The sequence below is a fragment of the Pan paniscus genome, chromosome 5 (assembly GCF_029289425.2).
Source record: "Pan paniscus chromosome 5, NHGRI_mPanPan1-v2.0_pri, whole genome shotgun sequence".
In the NCBI taxonomy this organism is placed as follows: domain Eukaryota; kingdom Metazoa; phylum Chordata; class Mammalia; order Primates; family Hominidae; genus Pan; species Pan paniscus.
Window position 1 is genome coordinate 93457934 of NC_073254.2, and position 27017 is coordinate 93484950.

General features: G+C 41.8%; 1 protein-coding gene across 6 annotated transcripts in view; it reads left to right on the forward strand.

The window, feature by feature from the left end:
- The window catches only part of MTO1 (mitochondrial tRNA translation optimization 1), a 42084-nt gene extending 22038 nt beyond the window's left edge, over positions 1-20046 (forward strand). For 5 of the 6 annotated variants that reach the window (XM_008961755.4, XM_003809526.5, XM_055113878.2 and 2 more), the window contains 5 exons: positions 162-366; positions 571-742; positions 11165-11283; positions 16670-16830; positions 19524-20046. In XM_008961755.4, the coding sequence (XP_008960003.2) occupies positions 162-366; positions 571-742; positions 11165-11283; positions 16670-16830; positions 19524-19685 (819 nt within the window). In that variant the 3' untranslated portion in view covers positions 19686-20046. The remainder of the gene's footprint in view (positions 1-161; positions 367-570; positions 743-11164; positions 11284-16669; positions 16831-19523) is intronic. The other variant, XM_008961757.4, reaches the window with a different exon arrangement.
- Positions 20047-27017: the final 6971 nt, after the last annotated feature.

Genomic DNA, 27017 nt, shown 5'->3' on the forward strand with positions numbered 1-27017 from the left:
TATTTCTGAATATGGATCACATTTTCTACCTCTATTATATCCCTTAGGGGCAATACTTGCTTTCTTCCTGTCCCATGCCATTGTTTCTGAGTAGTGTTCTGAATGGGATAGCCATTTGTTTAGTTCATAATGGCCTTTTAAACATTTCAGTGCTCTTGTAGGGTGTGATAGCTGGAATCAACGCCAGTCTTCGGGTCAGTCGCAAGCCTCCCTTTGTGGTTAGCCGAACAGAAGGTTACATAGGAGTCTTGATTGATGACCTCACTACTCTGGGCACCAGTGAACCATACCGCATGTTTACCAGCCGAGTAGAGTTCCGTTTGTCACTGCGCCCTGATAATGCTGACAGCCGGCTCACACTGCGAGGTAACTCTTTCCTGAGTCCTGCAATCCAGCCAGGCATGGTGGCTCACACCTATAATCCAAGCAATTTGAGAGACCAAGGCAAGAGGATCACTTGAGGCCGGGAGTTTAGGACTAGCCTGGGCAACATAGTGAGACCCTGTCTCTACAAAAAAATTTGCTTTAAAAACCACACTTCTCATTATATTCTCTTTCTCCCTTCCCTAGGGTATAAAGACGCTGGCTGTGTGTCCCAACAACGATATGAAAGAGCTTGTTGGATGAAGTCTTCTTTAGAAGAAGGCATTTCTGTGTTGAAATCTATTGAGTTTTTGAGCTCTAAATGGAAAAAATTAATCCCAGAGGCTTCTATAAGTACTAGTAGAAGTCTGCCTGTCAGGTATGCATTTTTAATATAGACCTTTCTCACTTTTTATAGAAAAATAAGATCATAAGATCATTTCATAGAGACATTACCTATGTGTTCCTACCTACACATTTCAAATGAATGTAGCTTGTTTTTGGCTTCTTTTCAAAATCCTTTAGCTGTAACTCATCTTTTTTCTTTCTTTTTTTTTTTTTTTTGAGACAGAGTCTCGCTCTTTCACCCAGGCCAGACTACAGTGGTGCGATCTCAGCTCACTGCAAGCTCCGCCTCCCGGGTTTGCGCCATTCTCCTGCCTCAGCCCCCCCGAGTAGCTGGGACTACAGGCGCCTGCCACCGCGCCCGGCTAATTTTTTGTATTTTTTAGTAGAGATGGGGTTTCACCGTGTTAGCCAGGATGGTCTCGATCTCCTGATCTCGTGATCCGCCCGCCTCGGCCTCCCAAAGTGCTGGGATTACAGGCGTGAGCCACTGCACCCGGCCTAACTCATCTGTTTTCTAAGTATTAAAAAATATATGGCTGGATGCAGTGGCTCACACCTATAATCCCAGAATTTTGGGAGGCCAAGGCAGTCGGATCACTTCAGTTCAGGAGTTTGAGACCTGCCTGGCCAATGTGGCAAAATCCCATCTCTACTAAAAATACAAAAATTAGCCGGGCGTGGTAGTGCACACCTGTAATCCCAGCTACTTGGGAGGTTGAGGCAGGAGAATCACTTGAACCTAGGAGGCAGAGGTTGCAGTGAGCCAAGATCACGCCTCTGCACTCCAGCCTGGGTGAGAGTGAGACCCTGTCTCAAAGAAAAGAAAAAATCACATATATATATATTCTAAATTATTATTTTTATTTTTTATATGATTTCTCTGTGGCTCCCATTGAGTTCTTTTGGCTTTCATAAGATTTAGAAGGCTCAAACCAAGAAAAGTAGTTATCTGCTTTCTTTTCTAGGCTTGGAGCAGTGTGGAATGATCTTATCTTGTCCATGAGCTATAGCAAGGAAACTCCTTTGTTTTTAATTTTTTTGAGATGGAGTTTCACTCTCCTTACTCAGGCTAGAGTGCAATGGTGCGATCTCGGCTCATCGCAACCTCCCAGCTTCTGGGTTCAAGTGATTCTCCTGCCTCAGCCTCCCAAGTAGCTGGGATTATAGGCATGTGCCACCATGCTCGGCTAATTTTGTATTTTTAGTAGAGATGGGGTTTCTCCATGTTGGTCAGGCTGATCATGAACTCCCAACCTCAGGTGATCCCCCTGCCTCGGCCTCCCAAAGTGCTGGGATTATAGGCGTCAGCCACCGCGTGCGGCGGAAACTCCTTTGATAAATAAAGCATAGTGTTATAAATTCTCTGGACTTACTTGAAGAGTCCCTTGCTACATCTTAGGGTTTTTGTCCTTTTCTGTCCATCATTCTAGTTATATGGCCTCTGAGTCTAAAATACATTAATATAGAGCATTTTTGCTCCAGAGATATATTCCTAAGGATCTTACATAATTCAAAATCTATATATTTTACCCTTGATTTTTCCTATCTGAAAAAATTTAAACTAATTAGAATGAGAGAAGATCCCCAGAAGGCATAAATCTGCAATGATTGTAGCTTAGAAGTACATTATGCACATTATGGTGGCATTGATCATGGGGCTGTGTCTCCAGTATATTTTCCCCCTTTTTAAATCCCCATTTTCCTTATGATTTTTTTTCAACTTAAAGATATAATCATTTTAATGTTCTTCATTCTCTCTAATCTTTCCAAGTGTTCCTTCCTTAATTGCAATCTGGCATATGTCCTTGTTTGGATTTTGTTTCATCAGGATGTTTTATCTTTTCTAACTTCTGTTCCTGAGTTTTCAGTGTCTTTTTTTTTTTTTTTGAGATGGAGTCTCGCTCTGTCACCCAGGCTGGAGTGCAGTGGCACGATCTCGGCTCACTGCAACCTCTGCCTCCCAGGTTCATGTGATTCCCCTGCCTCAGCCTCCCGAGTAGTTGGGATTACAGGCGCCTGCCACCACACCTGGCTAATTTTTTTTTTTTTTTTTTGAGATGGAGTCTCACTCTGTCAGGAGTGCAATGGCATGATCTCGGCTCACTGCAACCTCTGCCTCCCGGGTTCAAGCAATTCTCCTGCCTCAGCCTCCTGAGTAGCTAGGATTACAGGCATGCACCACCACACCCGGCTAATTTTTGTATTTTTAGTAGAGACAGGGTTTCACCATGTTGGCCAGGCTGTGCTCGAACTCTTGACCTTAAGTGATCCACCTGCCTTGGCCTCTCAAAGTGCTGGGATTACAGGGATGAGCCACCATGCCTGGCCCAAGTTTTTATTTTCATGAGGGTTTCCCAAAGCACTAGCACCAGCAATGAAACAGATTTTTAATAATAGTAACAGCAGGTTTTAAAGAATTTGCGTAATCATCTTTCATATCAGGGGATCTCATTCATAGAAATGACAGCCTTATTCACAAATAAGGATGGTGGATATCTTTGTCCATTCAGACTGCTATAACAAAACACCTTAGACTGGATAATTTATAAACAACAGTAATTTATTGCTGACAGTTTTGGAGACTGAAGTCCAAGATCAAGGCACCAGCAGATTAGGTGTCTGGTGAGGGCTTGCTGTTTGCTTCCAAGATGGTGCCTTCTTGCTGTGTTCTCACATAGCAAAAGGGCAAAAAGCTCCCCAACCCTCTTTTATTGGGGCACTAATCCCACTTATGAGCGCCAGAACCCTCATGCCCTAATCACCTCCTAAGGGCCCCACCTCTAAAAACTGTCATATTGAGCATTAGATTCCAACATAAGAATTTAAGTGGGGGATACTACCAACATTCAGACTATAGCAGTGGATATATTTGTTTACTAGCTAACTGGCACCAGGAAATGGTTGTAGTGTAAGCAGTTTAAAATTGACTCATTTCTCCAGCTGTTTATTCATTTGTTTAAATTTAGGAGGGTTCACATTATTTCAAAAGTTGGACAAATAATTTATAACACAGGCCAGGCATAGTGGCTCATGCCTGTAATCCCATCGTTTTGGGAGGCTGAGGTGGGCAAATCACTTGAGGCCAGAAGTCAAGACCAGACATGGCAAAACCCTGTCTCTACTAAAAATACAAAAATTAGCCAGGCATGGTGGAGCACACTATTCAAGAGGCTGAAGGAGGAGAATCACTTGAACCTAGAAGGCAGAAGTTGCAGTGAGCCGAAATCACACCACTGCACTCCAGCCTGCGTGACACAGCAAGTCTCTGTATCAAAAAAAAAAAAAAAGAAGAATTTATATAACACTATGCTTTCTTTTATAACAAATATCACACTAATTCATGTAATAGGAACTTGCATTGAATGTGACTGATGTGTATTGACGAATATTGAGAGTGTGGGAAGTGATCGTTTTCAACAGTCTCAGATGCTAACTGATGAATAAAAAGATGAACAAATGAACAATGAAAACTTATCAGCTATGTTTTTACCATAACAATCCCAGGAGTAGCCATTTTGTTTAGATGGATTTTTTTTAAAAAGGTCAGTTTAAAAAGGTAATTTGGCCAGATTCCTTTTTAATTCAGGCATATTTCCCTTCAGGAGGAATCAGTCTACATATTTGATTTGAGAATATTTGCAGTCTACCACTTAGCCTTTCTTTCTTTTTTTTTTTTTTTTTTTGAGACGGAGTCTCTCTCTGTCACCCAGGCTGGAGTGCAATGGCACAATCTTGGCTCACTGCAACCTCCGCCTCCTGGGTTCAAGTGATTCTCCTGCCTCAGCCTTCTGAGTAGCTGGGCCTACAGGCGCTTGCCACCATGCCTGGCTAATTTTTGTTTGTATTTTTAGTAGAGACAGGGTTTCACCGTGTTAGCCAGGATGGTCTCAATCTCCTTACCTCGAGATCTGCCTGCCTTGGCCTCCCAAAGTGCTGGGATTACAGGCATGAGTCACTGTGCCCGGCCTTAGCCTTTCTTAGCGAACTCACTTGATCAATGCCCAGACATATAAAGCTAAAAAGATTTTAAAATCTGGTTAAAAATACACTTGCTGCATACATGCCAGACTATGTAGTAAGTGCTGACCAGTTGAACCTGACTCTGAACAGGCATTTAACAGAAGAGATACACAAATGCATGTACATGTGCACCTATGCATAACACACACACACACACACATTTTCTGTCAGGATTACAGAGAAATGTATTGGTGTGTTAGGTAGCTCAGAAATTCCCTCCTGGCTTTGTTGAAGTATGCTAACTTATCCATTCTTTGCCAGAGCTCTGTACTCTGAGGCTTAGGCTTGATTCAAAGCAGGTCTTGAAGTTTGGAGTTGAGAATAGCTCAAAGCCTTGTGAACAGATTATTTTAAAACTATCTCGAATTCTGGTGCTCAGGTGATCCTCCTACCTCTGCCTCCCAAAGTGCTGGGATTACAGACATAATCCCCCCAAAAAAGAACATAATTACCATCTTAACTATTTGTAAGTGTACATTTCAGTAGTTTAAGTATATTCATATGGTTGCAAAATAGATCTCCAGGACTTTTTCATCTTGCAAAACTCAAACACTATACCCATTAGACAGTAACTCCCCCTTTCTCTCCTTCCCCCAGACCCTGGTAACCCCATTCTACTCTGTTTCTATGGATTTGACTAGAATCATACAGTATGTGGCCAGGCACGGTGGCTCACGCCTGTAATCCCAGCACTTTGGGAAGCCGAGGCAGGCGGATCACCTGAGGTCAGGAGTTCGAAACCAGCTTGGCCAACATGGTGAAACCTCGTCTCTACTAAAAAATACAAAAATTTTCCAGGCGTGGTGGCAGACATCTTAATCCCAGCTACTTGGGAGGCAGAGGCAGGAGAATTGTTTGAACCTGGGAAGCGGAGGTTGCAGTGAGCCAAGATCAAGCCATTGCACCCAAACCTGAGGGACAAGAGTGAGACTTCTCTCAAAAAAAAAGAAAAGACTCATACAGTATGTGTTTTTGTGACTGGCTTATTTCATGTAACATAATGTCCTCACGACCAGGAATGGTGGCTCATGCCTGGAATCCCAGCACTTTGGGAGGCTAAGGTGGGAGGATCCTTTGAACCCAGGAGGTCGAGGCTGCAATAAGCTGCATTTGTGCCACTGCCCTCCAGCCGGGGTGACAGAGCAAGACCCATTCTCTATAATAATAATAATAAATGTCCTCAGGGTTCATCTACCTTGTAACATGTAACAGGATTTTATTCCTTTTTAAGGTTGAATGATACTCCATTTTATGTATATACCACATTGTGTTTATCTATTCATCTGTTGATGGACACTTGAGTTGCTTTCACCTTATTGTAAATGTAAATGTTAATGTACATGTTAGTGCTGCTATGAACATGGGTATACAAAGATATCTTCAAGACCCTGCTTTCAATTTTTTTTTTTTTTTTTTGAGACCGTCTCACTCTGTCACTCAGATTGGAGTGGCACGATTTCTGCTCACTGCAACCTTCGCCCCCTGGTTCCAGCTATTCTTGTGCCTCAGCCTCCCAAGTAGCTGGGATTACAGGCACCCACCAGTAATCCCAGCTACTTTTTGTATTTTTAGTAGAGATGGGGTTTCACCATGTTGGCTAGGCTGGTCTCGAACTCCTGACCACCTGCCTCGGCCTCCCAAAATGCTGGGATTACAGGCATGACCCACCACACCTGGCCCCTGCTTTCAATTTTTTTGAGTGTATACCCAGAAGTGGAATTGCAGCATCATGTGGTAGTTGTAGGTCTTTGTGGGTTTTTTTTTTTTTTTTCCTCTTAGTTTTTTTTTTTTAGAGACAGGATCTCGCTATGTTTCCCAGGCTGGAGTGCAGTGGCTTTTCACAGGCACAGATCCCACTATTGATCAGCACAGGAGTTTTGGCTGACCTGGGCTGGCTCACGCCTTCTTAGGCAACCTGGTAATCCCCCACTCCTGGGAGGTCACCATATTGATGCTGAACTTAGCGTGGAGACCCAATCAGCGTAGCACACTACAGTCCAGAACTCCTGGGCTCAAGCGATCCTCCCGCCTCAGCCTCCCGAGTAGCTGAGACTACATGCTCGCACCACCACACCTGGCAGTAGTTCTAATTTTAATTTTTTGAGGAACTGTTTTCTATCGTGATCGCATCATTTTACAATCCCTTCAACAGTGCACAAGATTTCCCATTTCTCCACATACTCACCAACAGTTGTCATCTTCTGTTTTTTGATAGTAGCCATCCTAGTGGATGTGAGGTGATATCTCTTGTGGCTTTGATTTTATTTCTCTGATGATTAGTGGATGTTGAGCATCTTTTCATGTGCTTGTTAGCTATTTTTATATCATTGGAGAAGTATCTATTCAAATTCTTTGCCCATTTTTTAAATCAGTTGTTTAGGTTTTTTTTTCCAGAGACAGGGCCTCCCTCTGTCACCCAGGGTGGAGTGCAGTGGTACAATCATAGCTCACTGCAGCCTCAAGCTCCATGACTCAGGTGATCCTCCCACCTCAGCCTCCCAAGTAGCTAGGACCACAGGTGCACACCACCACATCCAGCTAGATTTTTATTTCTTGTAGAGACAGGATCTTGCTGTGTTGCCAAGGTTGGTCTTGAACTCCTGGCCACAATGAACTCTCCCACCTTGGTCTCCCAAAGCACTAGGATTACAGACGTAGTCACCATGCCTCGCCAGATTTTTTTATTGTTGAATTGTAGTTCTTTATGTATTCTGGATATTAACCCCATTTCAGATATATGATTTACAAATATTTTCTCCCATTCTGTGGATTGTGTTTTCACTCTGTTGTTTGTATCCTTTGATGTACATTTTAAAAAAATTTAATGTAGGCTGGGCATGGTAGCTTGTGCCTGTAATTTCAGCACTTGGGAGGCTGAGGCAAGCAGATTACCTGAGGTCAGGAGTTCAAGACGAGCCTGGCCAGTGTGGCAAAACCCCATCTCTACCAAAAATACAAAAAAAAAAAAAATTAGCCACGCATGGTGGCACATGTCTGTAGTCCCAGCTACTGAGCGGGCTGAAGCACGAGAATTGCTTGAACCCGGGAGATGGAGGTTGCAGTGAGCACAGATCATGCCACTGCACTCTGCCTGGATGACAGAGCAAGACTCCGTCTAAAAAACAACAACAACAACAACAACAAAATGGATCTAGTTCCATTTGTCTACTTTTGCTTTTGTTTCTTGTGCTTTTGGTGTCAGCCAAGAAATCACTGGCAAAGCTAATGTCATGAAGCTTTTCCTGTATGTTTTCTTCTAGAAATTTTATACCTTAAGGCCTTTCCTTAGGTCTTTAATACATATTGTGTTGATTTTTGTATATGACATAAGGTAAGGGTCCAACTTCATTCTTTTGCTATTTGGATATCCAGCTTTCTCAGCATTATTTGTTGAAGAGACCCCCATTGGGTGGTCTTGGTATGCTTGTCAAAATCATTTGATTATATAGTGAGGGTTTATTTCTGGGTTTTCTTTTTTTCTTTTTTTTTTTTGTATATTATTATACTTTTAAGTTCTAGGGTACATGTGCACAACGTGCAGGTTTGTTACATATGTATACATGTGCCATGTTGGTGTGCTGCACCTGTTAACTCGACATTTACATTAGGTATATCTCCTAATGCTATCCCTCACCCCTCCCCCCACCCCACAACAGGCCCCGGCGTGTGATGTTCCCCACCCTGTGTCCAAGTGTTCTCATTGTTCAATTCTGACCTATGAGTGAGAATATGCAATGTTTGGTTTTCTGCCCTTGTGATAGTTTGCTCAGAATGATGGTTTCCAGCTTCATCCATGTCCCTACAAAGGACATGAACTCATCTTTTTTTATGGCTGCATAGTATTCCATGGTGTATATGTGGCACATTTTCTTAATCCAGTCTATCATTGATGGACATTTGGGTTGGTTCCAAGGCTTTGCTATTGTGAATAGTGCCACAATAAACATACGTGTGCATGTGTCTTTTAATTATAAAGCATGATTTATAATCCTTTGCGTATATACCCAGTAATGGAATGGCTGGGTCAAATGGTATTTCTAGTTCTAGATCCTTAGGAATCACCACACTGCCTTCCACAATGGTTAAACTAGTTTACAGTTCCACCAACAGTGTAAAAGTGTTCCTATTTCTCCACATCCTCTCCAGCACCTGTTGTTTCCTGATTTTTTAATGATCACCATTCTAACTGGTGTGAGATGGTATCTCATTGTGGTTTTGATTTGCATTTCTCTGATGGCCAGTGATGATGAGCATTTTTTCGTGTGCCTGTTGGCTGCATAAATGTCTTCTTTTGAGAAGTGTGTGTTCATATCTTTTGCCCACTTTTTGATGGGGTTGTTTGATTTTTTCTTGTAAATTTGTTTAAGTTCTTTATAGATTCTGGATATTAGCCCTTTGTCAGATGGGTAGATTGTAAAAATTTTCTCCCATTCTGTAGGTTGCCTGTTCACTCTGATGGTAGTTTCTTTTGCTGTGTATGAGCTCTTTAGTTTAATTAGATCCCATTTGTCAATTTTGGCATTTGTTGCCATTGCTTTTGGTGTTTTATTCATGAAGTCCTTGCCCATGCCTATGTCCTAAATGGTGTTGCCTAGGTTTTCTTCTAGGGTTTTTTATGGTTTTAGGTCTAATATTTAAGTCTTTAATCCATCTTGAATTAATTTTTGTATAAGGTGTAAGGAAGGGATCCAGTTTCAGCTTTCTACATATGGCTAGCCAGTTTTCTATTTCTGGGTTTTCTATTACACTGGTCTATGTATCTGTCTTTGTGCCAGTACCATGCTGTTTTGATTACTGTAGCTTTGTAATATGTTTGAAATCAGGAAGTATAAGGCCTCTAACCATGTTCTTTTTTCAAAATTGTTTTGATTATTTGGGGTTCCTTGTGATTCCATACAAATTTTAAGATGAAATTTTCTATTTCTAAAAAAAAAAAAAGCCATGGCAATAACCTTCTAAGTAAATTACAACAAAATAAAGGTATATGTAAATGAAGTAAGTAATAATTAACAGAGCAACAAGTGACCTAGCTAGGTCCATTTTAGGAGAAGGTCTGGGTCAAGTTGTGGGTGGGGGCTTTCTAATATCAAGAGGGGAGACCTGAGATCAGTATAAAAGGGATTAAAGTGGTCATAGGAGCTCCAGCACTTCTGAAGGCTAAACACAGCTGAAGTTTTGCTCACTAGTTTGATCTCAACAAGTGCCAATGAATTAAGTTATTGGAAATCTCACTGGATCTATGTGCATTAATACTTAGGCATGTTCTTTTGTTGGCCTAGGTAAGTTGCCTGGGAATTTTAGTAATTGTCCCTGCTATCTGCATACATTGCTCTCCTCTCCCAAGGAAAGGTGTAAGGCATTGGCCATGGAGGCTTTAGCCCATCCAGAGTGGGTAGTAGAAGCAGAATTGAGAAGTGACTATCAAAAATTTCCATGTGGTAAAAGTTGACATGTAGATTATACCAAATTAGGGGAAAAAAAAATCAGACAGAATATTTATGAACCAGCCGGGCACAGTAGCTCACTCATGTAATCCTGGCACTTTGGGAGGCCGAGGTACGCAGATCACCTGGGCAACATGACAAAACCCTGTCTCTACAAAAAAAAAGAAGAAGAAGAAGAAGAAAAAGACTTATGAACCCCTATATCATTTTTATCAGTTTGTTTTGCAGAGACTTAAAACATGCTCATAATGGCCTCTTGTTCTTCCTTAGGGAGTTCAGTAAAAGAAAGCAGGAGATCACTGTCATGGTTCCTAGCATGCAAAAGTATGACTAATTCACAGGACTGTAGGACTTAACATGGCTTAGATGTAAAGTACATACCAGTGCTTAGGGAATTCAGTGAAACCCTTGTTATGAGATGATATTCTATATGAAAGGAAAGACAAAAGGATTACAGCCATGCCACCCTTACCAGCAACTTAATTCTCCAGATAAGGAGTTGGGGAGAATCAAATAATACATCTTATTGAGGTGCTACTGTTTAGCAGATGCTGCTGCATTTGCTCACTATACTTAGAAATAATCTTTTGGGGCCGGGCGCAGTGGCTTATGCCTGTAATCCCAGCAGTTTAGCGGATCACGAGGTCAGGAGTTTGAGACCAGCCTGGCCAGCATGGTGAAACCCCATCTCTACTAAAAATACAAAAAATTAGCCGGGCATGGTGGCGCATGCCTGTAGTCCCAGCTACTAGGGAGTCTGAGGCAGGAGAATTGCTTGAACCCAGCAGGTGGGGATTGCAGTGAGCCAAGATTGTACCACTGCACTACAGTTGATGGGCGACAGAGCGAGACTCCATCTCAAAAAAAAAAAAAAGAAATAATCTTTTGGTATTTATTCCGAGATCTGATATTATTTCAAAGAATCTTGTTCTTGATCTGCCTTATATGACATGGATCCTTATGTTAATGAAACTTTCATATATTTGCAGAGCTCTCGATGTTCTGAAGTATGAGGAAGTTGACATGGATTCATTAGCCAAGGCTGTTCCAGAGCCCTTGAAGAAGTATACTAAATGTAGAGAGCTGGCTGAAAGACTGAAAATAGAAGGTAGAAAATAATTTTTGACTTAACATACCTTTATCATTTGTGCAAATTATGAATAGACAACAGATCCATTATTACTGTTGGACCAGCACAGTGTTAGCTTCTGTGCTTTTCAAAAGTGTGGTCCTCAGCTAACAGCATTGCAACACCTACAAGCTTGTTAGAAATACAGAATCTTGGCTGGGCGCAGTGGCTCATGCCTATAATCCCAGCACTTTGGGAGGCTGAAGTGGGCTGATTTCTTGAGCCTGGGCATTCCGGACCAGCCTGGCCAATATGGCAAAACCCTGTCTCTACAAAAAAAATACAAAAAATTAGCTGGATGTGAAGGTACATGCCTGTAGTGCCAACTACTATGGAGACAGAGGTGGGAGGATTGCTTGAGGCTGGGAGGTGGAGGTTGCAGTGAGCCAAGATCGCTGTACTCCAGCCTGGGTGACAGAGCAAGATGACATCTAAAAAAAAAAAAAAATTAAAAAAAGGAAATACACACTCTCAGGCTTCACCTCAGACCCACTGAGAATCTATATTTAAACATGCTTTTCAGGTGATTTACATGCACATTTCAAATAAGTGGTACTGCAGAGTCCTCCTATAAATAAATATATATATATAATATGTGTGTGTGTGTGTGTGGGTGTGTGTGTGTGTGTGTGTATTTTTTTTTTTTTTTTTTTTTTGAGGAGTTTCCTTCTTCTTGCCGAGGCTGGGGTGCAGTGGCATGATCTCGGTTCACTGCAACCTCTCCCTCCCGGGTTCAAGTGATTCTCCTGCCTCAGCCTCCTGAGTAGCTGGGATTACAGGCATGCACCACCACGCCTGGCCAATTTTTTGTATTTTTAGTGTTCACGGGGTTTCACCATGTTGGCCAGGCTGGTCTCGAACTCCTGGCCTCAGGTGATCTGCCTGCCTCGGCCTCCCAAAGTGCAGGGATTACAGGCGTGAGCCACTGCACCTGGCCAAAAATAAATATTTTTTATAGGAGGGCACCACAGTACCACTTATTTGAAATGTGCGTGTGTGTGTGTGTGTGTGTGTGTTTTGGTTTTTTCTTTTTTGAGATGGAGTTTCACTCTTGTTGCCCAGGCTGGAGTGCAATGGTGCAATCTTGGCTCACTGCAACCTACACCTCCCAGGTTCATGCAATTCTCCTGCCTCAGCCTCCCAAGTAGCTGGGGTTACAGGGCCCCGCCACAAGGCCCGGCAAATTTTTGTATTTTTAGTAGAGACAGGGTTTCATCACATTGGCCAGGCTGGTCTCAAACTCCTGACCTCAGGTGATCCGCCCGCCTTGGCCTCCCAAAGTGCTGGGATTACAGGTGTGAGCCACTGCACCCACCTTTTTTTATATATTTTTTTAACCCTGAACTTTCTTTTTATACTCTCCCCACCTAATGTTTTAATAATGAGAAAAATAATACTATCTTTGGCTTTGACAGTATACTGAAATACTCTACCATTGACAAATACTTACTTTGTATCAATACTCTTGGTCAGTTTATAGACCATCAAAGCCACAGGTGTCTCTGGTAGTTGCTCTGCATTTTTTTAAGTTTTTCATAATGAAAATTTTTATTATGAAAATACTGAAGCTGGGCGTAGTGGCTCACGCCTGTAATCCCAGCACTTTGGGAGGCTGAGGTGGGCAGATCACCTGAGGTCAGAAGTTCGAGACCAGCCTGGCCAACATGGTGAAACCCCATCTCTACTAAAAATACAAAAAAAATTAGCTGAGCATGGTGGCAGGCACCTATAATCCCAGCTACTCGGGAGGCTGAGGCAGGAGAATTGCTTGCACCCAGGAGACAGAGGTTGCAGTGAGCCGAGATCGCACCATTGCACTCCAGCCTGAGCGACAAGAGCGAGACTTCATCTTAAAAAAAAAAGAAAAGAAAATACTGAGAATAATATTGGCTTCTGCATTTTGATAGAAGGTGTTTTTTCATGGGTGGAAAATGATGTAGTGAAAAAAGCAGGGAACAGGATAACATGGTGAGAAGGGAAGACAACGTTGGATGATGGTGTGCTGTTCAAACAGGAAAAGACTATGCTCTTTGGGAACCAGCCAGAATGGTGATCATGCTGCATTCCTTCTAGCAGTGGCATTTTCTTTTTTTTTCTTTTTTGTTTTTTTTGAGACGGAGTCTCGCTTTGTCACCCAGGCTGGATTCCAGTGGCGCAATTTTGGCTCACTGCAACCTCCACCTCCTGGGTTCAAACAATTCTCCTGCCTCAGCCTCCTGAGTAGCTGTGAGTACAGGCATGCACCACCACGCCTGGCTAATTTTTTTATTTTTAGTAGAGACGGGGTTTCACTATTTGGCCAGGCTGGTCTTGAACTCCTGACTTCAGGTGATCCACCCGCCTCAGCCTCCCAAAGTGCTGGGATTACAGGCATGAGCCACTGCTCCTGGCCTTTTTTTTTTTTTGAGACAGAGTCTTACTCTGTCACCCTGTCGCCCAGGCTGGAGTGCAGTGATGCAATCTGAATTCACTGCAACCTCGGCCTCCTGGGTTCAAGCCGTTCTCCTGCCTCAGCCTCTCAGGTAGCTGGGACTATAGGCGCGCACCACCACACCTGGCTAATTTTTGTATTTTTTTTAGTAGAGACAGTGTTTCACCATGTTGGCCAGGCTGGTCTCAAACACCTGACCTCAGATGATCTGCCCACTTCGGCCTCCCAAAGTTGTTGGGATTACAAGCGTGAGCCACCATACCCAGCCAGCATTTTTTTCAGTTCCACAAAGGCCTATCACCTTGCAATGCTTTGGATGTCTGTGTAGGATGACCCAAGTGCTACCTACCATTCCACCACACAAGTTTACAAAAGTCTAGCAACAAAAGGAAACTCATCAGAAACTCTAGAATTATTCTTCCAAATGATTAAACACTAGCAATATATTAAGGTAGAAGAAGGATCGTTGACCTGTTATTTAACCATCACAATTTCTCTATTGAGTAAAAATTTCTTTATTAAACACTTAGGGCTGTTAGCTCTGGGGAAGAGTGATTATATATTTTAAACTTGGTTTGCAGTTTAACTTTGTTCAATAAATCGTCAGGTTCAGGTTAGGATAATCCAGAAAAATTTTCATTAACTTGTTTATAGAAAGCCCTGACTTCAAACATTGAATAGCTACTGTTTTTACTTGTTCTTTAAAGACTCTGGCATATATAAAGACTCTCATAACTATCATGGCTTAAAAAAAAAAAACTATACTAGATTGAAATATAACACATATCAGTGGTTTTCAGATTGCTACCTGAATCCCTCCACTAGACAAAACATTTCTTGAGGGCATAAATCAGTGTGAGATTCTTCTTTGTATTCTCTCTCTTGTTTTGGTATATGTGAATACATATAACATTATACCCTTATATACCTTTGGCATATGCATTACCTCATATATTTCATGATACCTTGAAGAGTCTATTCTTGAGTCATAACATTATATTACAATTTGCTGTACTAATTTATTATATTACAATATTATATAAGCTATTTACATGCATTATTTCATTTGATACTTAGAACTGCCCTGTGAAGGACAGATATTAGCATTGTTGTCCCAGTTTTACAGATAAGTGGTAATTGCCCAAGATCACACAGTTGGTGAGTGGCAGAGCTGGGACTGGAACCTACCTTGTCTGATTGCAAATCCTGTGTACTTCACAACTATTCTTTGTTGCCATAAAGACCCTCAGAAGTCATCTGGGCCAGCCCTTGCAATTTCTAGAAAAAGAAGCTAAGTCCCAAAATGATGATGATGTACGCATAGTCAGAGGGTAATTCATTGTTGGAGTCAGACACAGAGATGAGATGTTCTGGCTGCCAGTTAAGTGATGGAAAAAGATGCTACCAAAACCTCAGAGGACTCCCTTTCTTGAACAGGACAGAATAAGCACCTCAATTTAGGTTTTAAAACAGGTTTTTAATTTAATTTTCTAAGAGCAGAATGCTTTAAACAAAATAATTGCTGAATTATCTTCCTAACATCACTTTTGAACAATCCCTTAACTAAATTATTTAAATTATGTTTTGTCAACTAAGAAGCTTTACTTTTAAAATTTATAGCTCTATATGAAGATAATTTTAAAAACCATTTTCTTTTTTTTTCTTTTTTTAAATTATTATTATTATACTTTAAATTTTAGGGTACATGTGCACAATGTGCAGGTTAGTTACATATGTATACATGTGCCATGCTGGTGTGCTGCACCCATTAACTCACCATTTAGCATTAGATCTCCTAATGCTATCCCTACCCCCTCCCCCCACCCCACAACAGTCCCCAGAGTGTGATGTTCCCCTTCCTGTGTCCATGTGTTCTCATTGTTCAATTCCCATCTATGAGTGAGAACATGCAGTGTTTGGTTCAAAAAACCATTTTCTTAGAGAAGTAGCTTATCTCGGCCGGGCATGGTGGCTCATGCCTATAATCCCAGCACTTTGGGAGGCCAAGGTGGGCGGATCATGAGGTTAGGAGTTCGAGACCAGCCTGGCTAACATGGTGAAAACCCATCTCTACTAAAAATACAAAGATTAGCCGGGTGTGGTGGCTTGCGTCTATAATCCCAGCTACTTAGGAGGCTGAGGCAGGAGAAATTGCTTGAACCTGGGACATGGAGGTTGCGGTGAGCCGAGATCGCGCCACTGCATTCCAGCCTAGGCAACAAGCAAGACTCCGTCTCAAAAAAAGAGAGAAATAGCTTATCTCTAGGACATAAAATTCAACCTCACAGCCTGTTGAGAAAAATGTTCCAGCCAAGATTTGCACTGACAGCGGAAGCAAATTCTTTTTTTTTTTTTTTTTTTTTTTTTTTGAGACAGAGTCTCGCTCTGTCACCCAGGCTGGAGTGCAATAGCGCTATATCGGCTCACTGCAACCTCCACCTCCGGGGTTCAAGCAATTCTCCTGTCTCAGCCTCCCGAGTAGCTGGGATTACAGGTGGATGCCACCACGCCTGGCTAATTTTTTATATTTTTAGTAGAGATGGCATTTCACCATGTTCCCCATGCTGGTCTCGAACTCCTGAGCTCAGACTATCCACCTGCCTTGGCCTCCCAAAGTGTTAGTATTACAGGCATGAGCCACCATGCCTGGCCACAAATTCTTTTTTTACTTTTAATTTTCCAGATATTTGAAAAGGACATGCACTAAACTACTAGACAGAATGTTGTAGTTAATATGCAAGACACTCCATTTATCTTAGCTTCAGTTTCCTCCTATGTAAAAGGGAACACCTACCCAACCCATCTCATGAAATGAGTGTTGAATGAGATGATGTACACAAAAGCTTTTTGTAAATTGTAAGAGGCTACATAAATGTAAGTTGTTAGTATAATATAATCTGGGTATTATAACATGATTCTGATTTTGTTGACCAGCCACTTATGAATCAGTGTTGTTCCATCAACTACAAGAAATAAAGGGAGTTCAGCAAGATGAAGCTCTCCAACTGCCAAAAGACCTAGATTATTTGACTATCAGGGATGTGTCTTTGTCCCATGAAGTTCGAGAGAAACTACATTTTAGTCGTCCACAGACGGTAAGAAAATAGGCAGGAGAATAGAAACAAGTTATAGATAAAGATACAGTGCTTTACTTTTTTAAACCTGGGGTTATAATGGCCATATAACTAATGTTTTATTTAGTAATAAGAAACTTCCAGCATGGGCAACACAGCAAGACCCCATCTCTACAAAAATACAAAAATTAGCTGGGCATGGTGGCATGCACCTGCAGCGCCAGCTACTCGGGAGGCTGAGGTGGCAGATACCTGAGCCCAAGACACTGAGGCTGCAGTGAGCCATGATTGCACAACTGCACTCCAGCCTGGGCAACAGAGTGAGACCCTGTCTCAAAAAAAAAAGAAACTTGACCTCAGATTTTTTTCTTGTGTTTCTAAGACAGATGTTGGTATGTTTGTATGAGAGATGATAAAGCTTAACTTTAACTAAATAACTGGAAGTCAAGAATTGGTTTGATTGGAACTATTCTCTAGTCCCAACCATGTGATAAAGCATCAGAGCAAACTATGCAAGATAGTACACGTGTATGGCTTAAATGAAACCATACTAGGTTAAAATATAACTCATATTTGTGATTTTCAAGTCACTACTTGGAGTCCTCCCTAGGAGTTCCATAGTGTTGCCTTGGGAACTAATGGGAGAAAGAGGGGAGCCAAAAAATGCCCCCACGACGTGCTTCAGACTAATTGTGAGAGGGTATATGCATGTTCCTTTGTGTAAACAAATAAACTTTTAATTTACTATATAGTAATTAGTATTGGGCTTCTAATAAATGTTTAAAGACTGATAAACTGTACTTACTGATTCTGAAATACACTTTTCTCCACATTTTAACATCTCTAAAATTGCATCTTTTTTTTTTTGAAATGGAGTCTCACTCTGTCACCAGGCTGGAGTGCAGTGGAACGATCTCGGCTCACTGCAACCTCTGCCTCCTGGGTTCAAGCGATTCCCCTACCTCAGCCTCCCAAGTAGCTGGGACTACAGGCGCATGCCACCACACTCGGCTAATTTTTTTTTTGTACTTTTAGCAGAGACGGGGTTTCACCATGTTGGCTGGGATGGTCTCGATCTCCTGACCTCATGATCTGCCCGCCTTGGCCTCCCAAAGTCCTGGGATTACAGGCGTGAGCCACTGTGCCTGGCCAGTTGCATCTTTATTATCTCAAACATTGATGGTGTGTCACAGTTTAATGGACTTTTTTTTTTTTTTAGTAGTGTTTCATAAAATAAAGGGGCATATTACAAAAATATAGACTGTAGAAAAATTTGAAAATATTTTTACAGGGAGGAGTAATTTCATTAATGTAAGACTTAGCAACAGTCATCATGGAAACCAGGAAAATAAGCCTTAAATTTTATGACTTTGTCCCTTCCTATTGATTTCAGGTTATGTTTGTATGGATAATCATAGGCTACACTGCCACACTGTCCAACATGATAGCCACTCGCCAATTGTGGTTATTTACATTAATTAAAATTAAATAGGCCAGGTGCAGTGGCACGCACCTATAGTCCCAGCTACTTGGGAGGCTGAGGTGGGAGGATCGCTTGAGCCCAGGAGGTAGAGGCTGCAGCAAGTCATGATTGTACCACTACATCCCAGCCTGGGTGACAGAGTGAGACCCTGTCTCAAAAAAAAAAAAAAAAAAAAAGAAAGAAAGAAAAAGAAAAAAATTAAATAAAATGTAAAATTCAGTTCCTCAGTCTTACTAGCCACATTTCAAGTGCCCAGTAGCCACATATGACTAGTGGCTACCATATTGGACACTGCATTATTGCAGTGCACATGTTATAGAAGATTTCCATCATCATAGAAAGTTCAGTTGGACAGCACTGGTCATAGGAGTTCAGAACTCCTTGCCCACAATTCCATAATACAAAAGGCTCTGGCAGAAGTTTGCCACAAGCTCATTTGGTAGCAAAACTGAGCTCAGCTCAGAAGAGGCTATATGGTCTTTATACTGTTCAGAGTGAATATTCATACATTTCACTGTAAAAATACACTGCAGAAATATTAATAGGATTAAAAATGTGGGGCGCTGCCCCACACACTGCTGAGGCTGTTACATTAGGTACCGCCTCAAGGATTAGATATATCTTATTACAAAAACATATGGCTTCAAGGATTTCATTTCATTTTATTTTTTTGAGAGAGGGGCTTACTCTGTCACCCAGGCTGGAGTGCAGTGGCATAATCACAGCTCACTGCATTCTCGACCTCCCAGGCTCAAGTGATCCTCCCACCTTTGTTTTCTGAGAGGCTAGTACTACAAGTGTGCACCACCATCCTAAGCTAATTTTTGTTTATTTTCTGTAGAGACAGAGTCCCACTATTTTGCCCAGGCTGGCCTCAAGAATTTCAAATAAGGGACTGTGGACCTATATTTGAAGAAAGGAACTTGATTACAGTTTTTCTTAGTTTAATGGGACAAAAAAGTAGATACTCTAACATCTATTAGTTATGTAATCTTGCACAAGCTATTTTAACATTTCTGTGCCTCAGTTTCCCATTTGTAAAATGAAGACATAAATAATAATATTTCCTTTATCTACTTTACAAGGAAATATGTTAAGATAATACATCAAAATAATAATTAAGAAAATATTGTATAAACTATACTATACAGATTGTTATTTGGAGGAAAATAGATTTGATTTGACATAGCATAGCTCACTTAGTTTCTCTTGTGGTATTATTGATTCTTAGATCGGGGCTGCTAGTCGCATACCCGGAGTAACACCTGCTGCCATCATCAATCTGCTGAGATTTGTGAAGACCACTCAACAAAGACAGGCGGCTATGAATGAATCATCCAAGACTGATCAATACTTATGTGATGCAGACAGACTTCAAGAGAGAGAGTTATAGCTTTCAATTCATAAAAGATTTTTAAAGAGCATATAAATAATTTGATCAATACAACAGTATAGATAAAAGAATTATTTAGCACATGTTAAAATAGCTTTATTAGGCTACTGTGGGTTTGCCATTAATTTCTGAGTGGGACAGAAATTATAATTGTGCTTTTTCGTGTATATGAAAAAACTAGTCGTAAACAATTTGTACTCTTTCTTTAAGGAGCTGTAATACAAATAACTTTGTGCAGTGTTCATCAAAGAGAGAGACAGTGAACCTAAAACTGAACCTGGAATAAAACTCAACATGCAGATTTGCCTACTCATAGGGACTTTGCCTATTAAGTCTACCAAATTAAAAGTCTTATCATTCAGCGTGTTTTGAGAGTTAATAATCTTTTGCTTGGTTATACTAGGCTAGGAAGCAATATCAAAGCCCTTAAATTCTCAAGACTAAAGACTTGAGATTATATAAAATTATCCAGAATCATTCAGCTAATACTATTGGAATATAGTATGTAGGGTGAAAGTTGACAGAAATCTGTACTTCTTCAGGAAATCCTCACTGGTAATTGTTTTGAACATTAATGAAAGCCCTATAAAATAGAAAGATTGGAAATCACCATTGTTTCCTATTATCCACAGTGTGGATGGATACTTATTTGGTGACCTAGTTATGGGAGAATTGAGTAACGTTAGTTATTTTATATCATACCATAAAAAAATTTTCTTAAGAAATTGTCATGGCCATCATTTCTTAACAATGAAGACAGGTCCATAGTAACTGGTGAGTGGTGTTTCCCTGTTTTTAAGTCAGAATGACAGAAAAAACAGATTAGTGGTAGTACCCCTCTTCCTCTCCAGTACTTCAATGGTATGTCTTCACAGGGGTTAGAGTGGGATAATCAGCTGGGCCTTTTGACTCAGATACCTCAGATACCTCAACCATTCTAAATAGACTAAGGGATGAATACAGCCAAATGGGCCAGACAGCCCTGCTTGTCTCTGGAATTCCAACCCAGATCTCTGGTGTCAGCCTAGGGAGAAGCTCCCGTGTCACCTTCGGGCCAAAGCAGGTACTCAGGAGAGTTCTAAGGGCCCCAAAGTCACTTTGGCTACAGATGTGTATGTTAAGCCTGATTATGGGTGTGAGGCAACCAAGTATCTTGTTACTATAATTGCATATGGCCACTTGGAGGTAGCTTAGTTTTCATGGGTTTATTTTATCTAATTTTAGTCTTTCCAGAAAGCAATAAGATTAGTAGCAAGTAAAAAGTATTTGTAGTGCTGGATAATTTAGGAATGATGAATATTTTTTAATACTTGATTCGGTGATTTCAAAAGGTCGTAACTTTTAGTCATAGCTACTCCTGGGCAAAATTCTTCTTACAGAGACAATATTAATTACAATACCACATTGTGTATATATTTTGAAAAGAGGCTGGTTGCAGCAGCTCACGCCTGTAATCCCAGCACTTTGGGAGGCTGAGGCGGGTGGATAACCTGAAGTCAGGAGTTCAAGACCAGCCTGGCCAACATGGCAAAACCCCATCTCCACTAAAAATACCAAAATTAGCCAGGCGTGGTGGAGCAAGCCTGTAGTCCCAGCTACTCAGGAGGCTGAGGCAGGAGAATTGCTTGAACCCAGGAGGCAGAGGTTGCAGTGAGCTGAGATTGTGCCACTGCACTCCAGCCTGGGCGACAGAGTGAGACTGTTTCAAAAAAAGGAAAAAGAAAAGAAGGTATTTTGTGTTTTTGTGCTACCTGTTCAGCAAAATAATGAAATTCATTCTTTCTAAACTTTTTTTTCTGATTAAATACAAGAGTAAAAAAAGTGAATGGAGTTCCTTTTGAATAGAATATAACAAAAATTTATCTTAAAGAAACAGGAAGTAACCTGGCACCGTGGCTGACGCCTGTAATCCCAGCACTTTGGGAGGCTGAGGCAGGTGGATCACGAGGTCAGGAGATCGAGACCATCCTGCCCAACATGGTGAAACCCCATCTCTACTAAAAATACAAAAATTAGCTAGGTGTGTTGGCACGTGCCTGTATTCCCAACTACTCAGGAGGCTGAGGCAAGAGAATCACTTGAACTCAGGAGGCAGAGGTTGCAGTGAGCCAAGATCATGCCACTGCACTCCAGCCTGGCAACAGAGTGAGACTCTGTCTCAAAAAAAAAAAAAAGAAACAGGAAGTTCAAATATTTTGGGAGGTTCTTGACAGCTACAATTTGGGGCTAGTGACACTACACACATATAAAGAAACTTTAAAGTTTCTTAGTAATGAAGGTTTGTAATGCTATTCCATTACAATAGTAACTGTCTCACTGAAAAATGTTTCATGGAAAATACATATTTTAGATTCTGTGATTTGCTTTAGGATGTGAACTTCTTTATTTTTTAGAGACAGGGTCTCACTCTGTTGCCCAGGCTGTAGTGCAGTGGTACAATCATAGCTCACTGCAGCCTTGATCTCCTGGGCTCAAGTGATCCTTATGCCTCAGCCTCCCAAGTGGCTGGGACTACAGGCACATGCCACCATGCCTGGCTAAGTTTTAAAAAAAAGTTTTGTAGGAATGAAGTCTCACTATGTTGCCCAGGCTGGTCTTGAACTTCTGGCCTCAAATGATCCTCTTGCCTTGGCCTCCCAAAGTGCTCAGATTACAGGCATGAGCCACCACACGTGGCCTGAAACCTCTTTAAATCCACAATGTTTGTATGTTAACTTAAACAGAATTACGTCACTTAATATGTCAAAACAGCCTACCCTCTGGTGCTGCTATGCAGAAGTACTACAGAATATGATGCCCTAGGAAGAAATCAGCTAAAAATGTGACCTTACTCAATGTAGTTACTTCATAGAAATCCCATCACTGACAACAATCAGCTGCCAACGAAAGCTGGCCATACTTGTGACTTCCTCTATTCACCACAGACCAGACTGCCTACCAGTTGAAAAAGCCAGGTATTTTTTCAATTCAATTCAACAGGAACACCAAGAAATAAGAAATGACTAAGAAACACTAAGCATTTGTAAAATTACTGGGGGAGGAAGGATGAAGATACGAACCTATGCTAAATTAAACGATTATGGCCTTGAAAATGAAGTTCCTTTATAGCCAAGAGCTTAAATTTTGTTACTGAGGGTTTTAAAAGTATTTTGTCATTTTTTAGTTTCAACCTAGATTGGAGTAGCCATGGCTTTTCTACTTCAGAAATTTCAACTCCTAGAAGAATGCCCTGTCCAGAAGAAGTGGTCAGGAGTATCAGGAAAGCCACCAGCAGAGACTAGGGGTTTATTCTGATCTGGAAGAGCCACTTAACACTGGAATGCACACAGTGAAAATTAATTGTTCCTCTTATACTCCCTCTCCACAATACTTCTATTATTACACTTACTTCATTCTACCTTAATGTTTTTATTTAGAGACAAGATCTCACTCTGCCACCCTGGCTGGAGTGCAGTGGCATGATTACAGCTCACTGCAGCCTCAGCCTCCCTGGCTCTAGCTATTCTCCCATCTCAGCCCTCCAAGTAGCTGGGACTACAGGTGTGCACCACCATGCACGGCTAATTTTTAAGTTTTTGTAGATATGGGGTCTTACTATGTTGCCCAGGCTGGTCTCAAAGTCCTGGGCTCAATTAATCCTCCCTGTTCAGCCTCTTGTGTAGGTGATAGTACAGGCATGAGCCACCATGTGCCTGGCCCTACCTTAATGTTAATATCTGTCTACCTTAAGAAGATATAAGCCTTGTAAATATAAGCAATATCACAGTTGTAGATACTCGTGCTTTTTAAATAGATTAATGAATACTACTAAAGGCAAGAAATGGTATTACTAAAACTCAAGTGAATAATTAAATGAGATCAAAATATTTGTGACAGGCCAGGCACGGTGGCTCACGCCTGTAATCCCAGCACTTTGGGAGGCCAGGCAGATCACTTGAGCTCAGCAGTTCAAGACCAGCCTGGGCAACATGGCGAAACTCCGTCTTTACCAAAAATACAAAAATAAGCCAAGCATGGTGGCACGTACCTGTTGTTCCAGCAACTTGGGGGCTGAGGCAGGAGAATCACTTGAGCCGGGGAGTTTGAGGCTGCAGTGAGTTGATAGCATGCCACCACACTCCAGCCTGGGCAACAGAGTGAGACCCTGCCTGAAAAAAATCCCAGGTGTGGTGGCTCACATCTGTAATCCCAGCATTTTGGGATTACAAATCTGCCAGTGCAAGCAGATCACTTGAGGATAGGAGTTTGAGACCAGCCTGACCAACATGTTGAAACCCCATCTCTTATTAAAATACAAAAATTAGCTGGGCGTGGTGGCGTGCGCCTGTAATCCGAGCTACTCAGGTGGCTGAGGCACAAGAATCGCTTGAACCTGGGAGATGGAAGTTGCAATGAGCTGAGATCAAGCCACTGCACTCCAGCCTGGGCGACAGAGCAAGACTGTCTCAAAAAAAAAAAAAATTTGTACACTCATGTTCAAAGTAGCATTAATTCACAATAGCCAAAAGCTGGAAGTAGCCCAAGTATCCACCAATGAATGAAAGGATAAACAAAATGTGGCATATACATACAATGGAATATTATACAGCCTTAAAAAGGAAGGAAATTCATATACATGCTACAGCATGGATAAACCTTGAAAAAGTTATGCTAACTGAAATCAGCCAGTCACAAAAAGACAAATACTGTATGATTCCCTTTATAAGAGTTACCTGGAGCACTCAAATTCATAGAGACAGTAAAATGATGGTTACCAGGGGACGGGGGAGGGAGAAACAGGAAACTATTCTTTAGTGAGTACAGAATTTCAGTTTTTTTGTTTTGTTTTTGTTTTTGTTTTTGAGATGGAGCCTCACACTGTCACCCAGGCTGGAGTGCAATGGTGTGATCTTGGTTCACTGCAACCTCTGCCTCCTAGGTTCAAATGATTCTTCTGCCTCAGTCTCCTGAGTCTGGGATTACAGGCGCCTGCCATCATGCCCAATTAATTTTTGTATTTTTAATAGAGACAGGGTTTCACATGTTGGCCAGGCTAGTCTCGAACTCCTGACCTCATGATCCGCCCACCTCGACCTCCCAAAGTGCTGGGATTACAGGGGTGAGCCACCATGCCCAGTCCAGAATTTCAAGTTTTGCAAGATGAAAAGAGTTCTGGAGATGGTTGATGGTGATGGTTGCACAACAATTTGAATATTTTAAATGCCAGTGAACTGTTCATTTACAAATGGTTACGATGGAATTTTTCTTTTTCTTTTTTTTTTCTTGAGACGGAGTCTCGCTCTGTCACTCAGGCTAGAGTGCAGTGGCGCTATCTCGGCTCACTGCAACCTCTGCCTACTGGGTTAAAGTGATTCTCTTGCCTCAGCCTCCCGAGTAGCTGAGACTACAGGCGCGTGCCACCACGCCCAGCTAATTTTTTCTATTTTTAGTGGAGACAGGGTTTCACCATGTTAGCCAGATGGTCTCGATCTCCTGACCTCGTGATCCACCTCCCTCAGCCTCTCAAAGTGCTGGGATTACAGGCATGAGCCACCGCACACAGCCAAGATGGAAATTTTTATGTTCTTTGTTTGATATGGTTTGGCTGTGTCCCCACCCAAATCTCAACTTGAACTGAATCTCTCAGAATTCCCACATGTTGTGGGAGGGACCCACAGGGAGGTAATTGAATCACAAGGGCCGGTTTTTACCATGCTTTCTTGTGATAGTGAATAAGTCTCACAAGATCTGATGGGTTTATCAGGGGTTTCCGATTTTGCTTCTTCCTCATTTTCTCTTGCCACTCACATGTAAGAAGTGCCTTTCGCCTCCCGCCAAGATTCTGAGGCTTCCTCAGCCATGTGGAACTTTGGGGATGAAAAGAGGTTTAATTGGACTTAAAGTTCCAATTAAAGTTTCAGGTATGTCTTTATCAGCAGCATGAAAATGAACTAATACAGTGTTTTATCACTTTTTTTTTTTTTTTTTTTTGAGATGGAGTTTCGCTCTTGTTGCCCAGGCTGGAGTGCAATGGCGCAACATCAGGTCACTGCAAACTCTGCCTCCCGGGTTCAAGCGATTCTCTTGCCTCAGCCTCCTGAGTAGCTGGGATTACAGGCTTGTGCCACCACGCCCGGCTAATTTTTGTATTTTTAGTAGAGACAGAGTTTCACCATGTTGGCCAGGCTAGTCTTGAACTCCTGACCTCAGGTGATCCACCTGCCTCGGCCTCCCAAAGTGCTGGGATTACAGACTGGGATTATAGATGTGAGCCACCGCACCCGGCAATACCCTATGCTTTTATGCCAAAGAGAAAGCATGTAATTATTTTGACCTAGGACTTCATTTTGACTGTCACTGACCAAAATCAACATTTTCCAAACTGCTGGCTGCAATTCATTAGTAAGTCATGAAATTTTTTGTCATGGGTAGTAAATACTACCCTTGGAAATTTTTGTTGCATTATTATTATTATTTTTTCCTCTTTGAGACAGGGTCTTGGTCTGTCACCCAGGTTGGAGCACAGTGGCATGATCATAGCCCACTGTAACCTTGAACTCCTGGCCTGAAGCAATCCTCCCACTCAGCCTCCCAAAGCGATGGGATTACAGGCATGAGCCACCATGCCCAGCTTGTTTCAGTAACTCACACACAAATTATATTCACCAATTTTTTTTTTGTTTTGAGATGGCGTCTTGCTCTATCACCCAGGCTGGAGTACAGTGTTGCGGTCTTAGCTCACTGCAACCTCAGCCTCCCAGGTTCAAGCAATTCTGCCTCAGCCTCCTGAGTAGGTGGGATTACAGGCGCACGGCTGTAATCCACCATGCCCGGATAATTTTTGTATTTTTAGTAGAGACGGGGTTTCACAAAGTTGGGCAGGCTGGTCTCGAACTTCTGACCTCAGGTGATCCACCCACCTTGGCTTCCCAAAGTGGGTGGATGACCTCTGGGATTACAGGCGTGCGCCACCGCGCTCGGTCTATATTCACCAATTTTAAGATGCACATCTTTCCATATTTTAGTATCTCTAAGTTGGAGTATGTCTTACAATTAATGGCATCTGACAGTTATAACTGGCAGCATTTGTGACTGAAAAACATCTTAGATGCAATGAAATACAGTGTGTGTGTTTGTATTGTGCTGCAATATAAAATGTATTTCAGGCCAGGTATGGTGGTTCACACCTGTAATCCCAGCACTTTGGAAGGCCAAAGTGGGAGGATCACTTGAGCCCAGGAGTTCAAGGCTGCAGTGAGCTCTGATCATACCACTGTACTCCAGCCTAGGCAACAGAGCAAGACCCAGTCTCTAAAAAATAAATGAAAATGTTTCTTATTGTGGATCACAGTC